The 7,671-nt window shown below is 37.1% G+C and overlaps 1 protein-coding gene across 1 annotated transcript in view; it reads right to left on the reverse strand.

Moving 5' to 3' along the window:
• LOC104619764 (zinc finger protein 131-like) overlaps positions 1 to 5,878 on the reverse strand; it is a gene marked incomplete at its 5' end in the record, with an annotated part of 8,979 nt that extends 3,101 nt beyond the window's left edge. The window contains 3 exons of the mRNA XM_010285762.1: positions 712 to 842; positions 5,196 to 5,418; positions 5,521 to 5,878. Coding sequence (XP_010284064.1) covers positions 712 to 842; positions 5,196 to 5,418; positions 5,521 to 5,878 — 712 coding nt within the window. The remainder of the gene's footprint in view (positions 1 to 711; positions 843 to 5,195; positions 5,419 to 5,520) is intronic.
• Positions 5,879 to 7,671: the final 1,793 nt, after the last annotated feature.

Genomic DNA, 7,671 nt, shown 5'->3' on the forward strand with positions numbered 1-7,671 from the left:
CGCCTGCCTCGACCTGCTGGCCACTCTTCTTTTGATGCAGCCCAGGATGTGGTTGGCCTTTTGGGCTGCAAGTGCACATTGCCGGCTCATGCACAGCTTTTCATCCAATGCTACAACCAACCTCAGCTCTCATTTTCTAGCTTTTCAGAATCAACTTTTAAAAGCTAAGTAACATTCTTCTGCACAGCTTTTCAAGTGTCAGCTACATATAGTGACCAAGTACCCTAGCTATCCATCTACAGCATTTATATATTGCTTAAAAGACATTACAGATTGTCATAAGTTGGAATGACTTTCCAGACAAAGCCAATATATTGTCATTAAACAGAAGAATAATAAAATAGGAAATAAATTAGTACTTTGTATTTTGGACTTTAGTGAAGCATGCTCACAAGCAGGAAAGGCCTAGGTCAGTGCATCAAGAACCTTGAAAAGGAAGCAGAAAGATCAGTAAGATGCAGATGAACACTTACCTACCCACAAGAATCTCTCTGATTAACAAAGTATTACAAAGCTCCATATCGGTAATTCCATATTTTAAATGGAACTACTTAGATATAAGAATTTACCCTCATGTTGTGTATGAATGCAATCTTTAAAATTTAGTGAACATAAACCCACTCTCATTGCCTTTCCTGCTCAGTACTCCCACACTCCTTCAGTACAGTAAGGAGGTATCTAGCCTCAGACGCTGCTACTTCCATTACCCACCTGACATTCATACAGCTTCTTTCTTCCCTTTTTAGCTCCAGCTCCAGACTGACAGGCCGTCAGGTGACATTTGAGTGTGCTATTCCTAGCGAAACGTTCATGGCAGTTTGGACATTCAAATGGTTTTTCACCTGTTAAGACAGATACGGGGATTTGTAAGCATATAAAACCAGCCAGTTTTCAGTCAGCTCTCCCTTCTCCTCTTCCTTTTGTGTAGGTTGATAAATATGCTGTAAAGATGTGGCCAACTGGATTATTCTACAGAAAAAGTTTACATAAAATGTCTCTCTCTTCATTTATGTAAATAAAAGGGCAAAAACCTAACATGGAGTCATAACTCTCATTTAAATAAAACAAAACCAAACAAACGATGCAACATAACTACCAGTGCCATTTAAGATACATTTAGGTTTTTATGGAAGTTAGATTATTATTATGATAAAATATCTTAAAGAAATAGCAGCTATTTCTCTCTTTTCACCTGATAATATAAACAGTTAAGGACTCAACATTAGTATATACAATGACACATTAAAGAAGGAAGTATTTAAATAATACCAAATTTTATTTTTAAGAACAATAACAGCTTATGCTTGAGAGCTGAAACTGAGCTCCAGAAAAAGAAGTTGGCACAGAATGACCATGAAATAACAATGCATCAGTATTAAAACAAACAAAACAAATACCAAAACCTTCATCCAAAGTAGTATATTGTTATTATCATCATCAAGTAGTAATAAAGAACAACTGGTGTCTCTGCTTACTAGTTTCATCATGCAGAAATGCAATGAAATTCAAGGAAATTAAAGTACAAAAAAATAGGAACAGTGTGTTTCTTCTGAAAGTCTGATAATTAATCTGCGGAGGTACCAATACCAACATGACTACTGAAACAAACTACTTAATGAACTCCAAAAGAGACTGAGACAGTTCAGTGAGTAACACAAGAATCTATTCTAGCTAGATTAAGTTTAAAAGCCTACATTTTCAGGAATGCAGTAGTTATTGATTACTGTGATAGAAAGCCAATAAACCTGTATTTTCAGAAATAAAGTTATTCAGAAGTGCCTAACTAGCTTTTCAAAATAAATCCACAAGTAGCCTATAATTCTCACTTATACACCTAAAGGCCACAGAAAAATGTTAAATGGTGGGAATATTCCCCTTAATGGTTATAAAATGCTATGTTTTTGGAGACTGTTGTACAGGTAATGCAGAGGATGCTGAACTGCCATCAGTCTTGTAGATCAAAAATCATGGACTTTGCATGAGCAACCAAATACATTGGTGAGCCAAGAGGATACTACAGAACAAAACTCACACCACAGACCTCCACCTGCCCTGTGATCTGGTCACATTTAAAGAGTTACTTGGAGCAAGGCACCACCTAGTCAAGGACAGATTTATTCTATTCTTACTCAAATTCTTCAATTAATCTTCAACATATTCTGCCAAAAGTATCTGAAAGTAACAATTCAAAGACAACAGCGATGATATCCAAAGGCCAAAAGACATTGTGAGACTTCTTGCACAGTGCAAATCAATGCTGTGACCTCAGCTGCACTAGTCACAGCAGCGATGGAAAACACAGAGAGCATGTCAGCCTGCCTCTAGCTTGAGAAATGCACTGGCAAACTGGGGGATAAACTCCTCTGCTAAAGGCGACAACTTCCTTCTCTTCCCCTGGGTGTCATCCAACTACGGGTTTAGTCTCATCTAAGTGAGATTTTATAAAGAGGGAGGGTTCTGGCCTGATCTAACAATTATCTTTTTTATATTTATGAGAACAGGTGAGATTTCACTTACCAATTGTAAGTAAAATCTCAGGACAGGAATTCTGACCTAAGATAGTCCAACATTGTGCTGGTCCTTTATAATCCTACAGCCACATGAAGGAGACTGGGTTAAAATATTTACTTTGGGCAAAGACATTCACAACAACACAGTGACCTTTATTTGCCTAATATGTAAGAAATACCAGGGGATTCAACCATAAAGCTGCCATATCATTATTTAGATTTGGTTTAGAGAGAAACAGTAAGCCTAGTTGGGTGTGGTTTTTTTGTTGGTGGTTTGGTGTCCCATCCCCCCCTCGGCAAGCATTTATCAAATTAACTTCTTGGGATCATTTATTCAAGGTATGTAAATAGAGACCACTTATTCACTCCTATGGAAGATGTTATTTGCAGCTCAAAGTACATTTCCTATAAAACATATTTTAGTTTTATGAAGAATGGCAAAGGCCTTGATTAATTTTTTTCCTAAGAAGTTTGTATAATCTGCATACAAATTACTTCAGTTACAGGGTTTTCAGACAAGGGATGATTAATTTGACTGCTTGGAGCACATCACAACTCCTTTACTTCCACCTTCACTCATGTGAGCACACACACACTCTCCATAAAAGGGGGAAAAAAAAAAAAGAAAAAATAAACAAGGTGGCCTAACTTTGAGAAATATTCAGCAGTCAAAATTCCCAGTAAAATCAGAGGGAATCAAAGCTGTTCAGTGTCTCTTTCTGCTAGGGGATATAAGCTTTGCAAAATACCAGGATTAGACAAGTATATTGAGAGCAGTAGCTTCGTTTAAGATTGATTTCTGTATGAGGAAATTGCTCTTCTTGTGTAAGACAAAATTAGAGCTATTGAACTCGGATATACATTATTTAAGTGCTGCCTTGCAGAATTTCTGTCCTATGAATTACTTATGATTGGCAAGTGAAATCTCTTTTTTTCCCTTTATGAGAATGAATAAGAGAATCATTAGATCAGGCCAAAAAAATTTCCCTCTCTAAGTTCTGGACATAACTTTATTAGTACATTCAGTTACATGACACACAAGAAAATTTTGAGGTTTTTTTTTCTAGATATTCAGAAGCTGCTTAAGGCATTGTACGCATGCACAATAAACTCTATAGTTCTCCTTCCTTTCTTTTATTGAGACAAAGATAATAGGCATTACTAATGTCAAATTCCTACATCAAAAAGAATTACCAACCCTGATAAGGTGTCTATTTCTGCTCCAATTGCTACTGTCATGTTATTGCTGGTGGTGTGATTAAGCAGCAACAGGATCAAATACTTTGTAGGACATTTTCTCCCTGGCCTTTTAATTTTATTTTCATATTCAACCAGTGCTATACAGAATTAAGAACTCAGAAAGCCTCTGGCTCAATGGGAGTTTTTCCACTGACCTTAGAAGTTAAATGGTATTATCTAGTTTAACTTTAAGCTTAAGGCTTTCAAAATGCTGAACTAAAAGTAATTAGATTCCATGTGTTATACTTGTATCAATAAATATTTAGAAAGTACTCTGCATCTCCTATGATATGCTAAGTTGCTTCATCCCCAAAATCCTTCATCACAACAGCAACCAACATACTGTGATATCTGGGTTACTCTGTTAATCTGCCACAAACTTTTCTCTGAAAAGACTTTTGTTAAGTAGCTTGTATTTGACTTGGTCATAATGGAGAAACACTCCCTACTTCATAGGGGATAAGGATTTGCTAAAGACTTTTTATAAATGCAACTTTTAAGGGGCTATTGGGAGTAGACTGGATACAGTGTCATATATCAATACTCAGCAATCCCATACACAGATGCAAAGAAGTTCCAATTAAAAGGCTTTAGCAGCAGCAAGCCACAAAAGAAATAGGACTGCTACCCTCCATTAAATTCTTACTGATGACTCATGACTGACATTAAACAAAAACACCTGAAAGATCAGGACAACATAAATTTTACATTCAGAGAGCTATTTAATGCTCATTACCTATTCAGATAGTACAGACTTTTCAGTGAGATGAAGAAATAGCATCTTAACCTCCCATATTATATAGAAGAAGCACAAGTCATTTTGCACTCAAAAGATGCTATCCAGATTTCAGAGGCAGATTTTACAGTAACAAAAGTCTACTATGGTCACTAGAAATGTTTTGCTATATAAGTTAACAAAGAAAATGAAAATGTAGATGAGATGTCAAGAGCGAGGATGAAACTTTCAAACAAGATGGTACAAGAGAGAGTTGTTGGGGGGTATTTTACGCCTAATGCATTAATAGGCACTTGCTCAGAAGTTCTATTAGTTAAAGAAACCCTTTAAACTGTGTATTCCACTGAGAAGCTCACAGTTCAGATCATATTTCAACAGAAACATTTACTAGTAGAATTGTGAAAATAAGAGTAGCTCCTCAGTTTGGTACTTTTGAAGAAAACATGTTTTAAGAAATTATTTTGAAAAAATCTTTAGTGCTTTCTGGTTTTAGGTGCCTATTTTTAACCCCCTCGATCCCTCAAAGTTTATATCAATGGAGAAGAAAAGAAAAAAAAGAAAGGCATTTTAGTTACAACTAGAAACCAAGTATTTCTAGTACTCGGGACTCACATGTTCTCTTCAGTGTATTCTCTATTCCCCCAAAACATGCAAAACCACAAAATGCTAGAGCCAAAGCCACAAGTACAGGACCATAGCAGTGCTCTTACCTGTGTGCTTCCGGAGATGCTCTTTAAAATGTCCAAAGTGGTCAAACTGCTTATCACAGTACTGGCATATATGTATTTTTTTGCCAGGTCTTTGCTTCTTGCTGGCACCACCTTCATCAAAGTGGTAACAGGTGAGGTGCTGTTTCAAAGCACTCTCTCGTAGGTACCTTTTATTGCATATGTCACACTTGTAACTCTCAGTAGAATGTGTTTTCATGTGTTCCTTAAAATGGTAAAATAATTTAAATGAACGGTTACATTTCTCACAGTGGAATAAATTCTTCACGTGTGACAGCTGAAGTTCAACAATTTCAATACCATCTACCTGTTTGCATGAGGGATCAGTTGCACTATCACCTTCTTGGATCTGGCATTTTGTCTCTCCCTGACGATACTTACTGGTGATATCTGCCAAAAGAGCCAAAGCAGATTCATCTGATGTACCCGTTGTCTGTATGTACTTTATAGATTGCTCTGCAGAAGCTACTTCAAGTGTTTTGATGCCATCATCTTCCACTTCAACTGTCCCCTCAGCAATCTCAACCTCAATTTCAACAGGTTCTGATTCTGCAGATGGCAGTGTTTCTGTGATAACGTTAGAGGTTTCGGCTATCTTCCTCTTTTTCGGTTTATTTTTACCTTGCATTTGATTTGATTCTAAGGGTGATGAATTTTCTTTGTTCCTGCAAAGCATTTGCATAAACATAGTTAAGATCCATAAGCACTTACATAACAATTCCTGCCTGATACTGAGCTTCTGCATTAAACACTCACTAGCTGTTTCTCAAAGAAGCTGAATGATGAATGACTGCATAACCTGCATGCATTTCAGAAGCTAATTTGTCCTTAATCTATACTCCTTAGAGCTGTAGAATAGCACAGTTAAAGCTGTGGAGCCTTTGACATAGGGTTACTAAAGCGTTTTAAATAGCTCCGCTTGAACAATACACACCACCTATTAAGAAGAAAGGTCAGTTAGCCTAATGACATAGGCTTATCTAAGAAACTTGTGAAATTCTGTACTTGGAAAGAAAACTTCCCTGAAGGAAGGAGTTCTTTGGCCTGCCTACTGAGAAATAAGATTCAAGTCCTTCCTATACTATTCACCTCTTAAGCTCTGGAGTGCATGCAATTGCCTGCAGCACTTACAGCTTGTTATAAAACATTACAGCTGTGACTTCACACAGTGATTATTGTAACATCATGTACTTCAGGAAAGCACACAGCTAACTGCCGAGGTTAAAAAAAAAAGCCACTGGGATGTGGAAAGAGTATTCTAATTTATTTTTCTGGGCTTAAACACAACCCCCAGCTCTGTTCCTCTTCTCCTTGCACCATAAACGCACAACCCCCTTCCTCCAAGATGTCAGGGATAGCATCCCATCTCAAACACAGATAGAGCTGAGTAGGCCAATGCTCACACCCTCACAATTATCCACAGCACTTACATGCTGGAGGTTTTACTACTGATTATCAGTTTCAAAAATGAGTGGCTATCTTCCCCTCAAATCAGACTAACAAGAGTAATTTGTGCTTTTACCTTCCTTTGCAGCCTCATGAATCTTTTTATGTAACCTATTCCCTATCACTTTCAGGTTTTTTAGTAATAGGAGAGATAAGGTTTTTCTCCAGTATCTGTATGTCATATGGCAGAGATGTGTGGCTAATGACCTAACGCAGGATACAGCTTATCAAATTGCACCTTACTATATTCAGATACAGGAAGACAGAGAAGCTAAACTTAAGAGTTTCATCTAGCCTGGATTTCTGCTGTCTAGAAGATGACAGTTACTTTGCACATGACTGCAAGGAGCTCCAGGATCATGTACCAAAAAAATCTGCTCAGCAAAGAGAAGACTACCATCCTTGAGCACACTGTGGCTCAGGTGTGAAACTTTGAATGGGGATACACATACAACACACTGTACTTCAAGGAATAACAGCTGGTTGTTTTCTTTCTAGTCTAGATTATGAGATGTGCAACTTTGATGCATTACACAAATAATTAGCTCTATAATAATCTCTACTTTATCTGAACTTTCTGAAGCTTACCCCTTTCAGTCAAAGCTCAGACAGAGGCACTGTACTGCAATTCCTCCTACTGTGGAGGAGCAAACCAAGACTGACAGTGGTACTCAAGTTTGTTTTTCTAACCAAAAAATCCCACCAAAAATAAAAAAAAAAAATTTCAAAACCTATGAACAATGGAAATAACTCTAAGAATAGACTGTCTTGCATGTATGTTTGTTAAACAAAACATTTGTTTCCTTGTAACATAAGAATTGCAGCATTTACTGGTGATACATAACCAACAAACAGCATAACATTATACAATAAGGGGAAATAATTGCAGGCTGGACAGTTTAACTTGATGGACTGATCTGAATCCTGGTTCAACAGCTCTATTGGTGTACACAGACTCAAAGTGATACCAACTAGAACATACTCTTTCACAGAATCACAGAAACACTAGGTT

This window comes from Phaethon lepturus, unplaced genomic scaffold, assembly GCF_000687285.1.
Source record: "Phaethon lepturus isolate BGI_N335 unplaced genomic scaffold, ASM68728v1 scaffold4704, whole genome shotgun sequence".
Lineage (NCBI taxonomy): Eukaryota > Metazoa > Chordata > Aves > Phaethontiformes > Phaethontidae > Phaethon > Phaethon lepturus.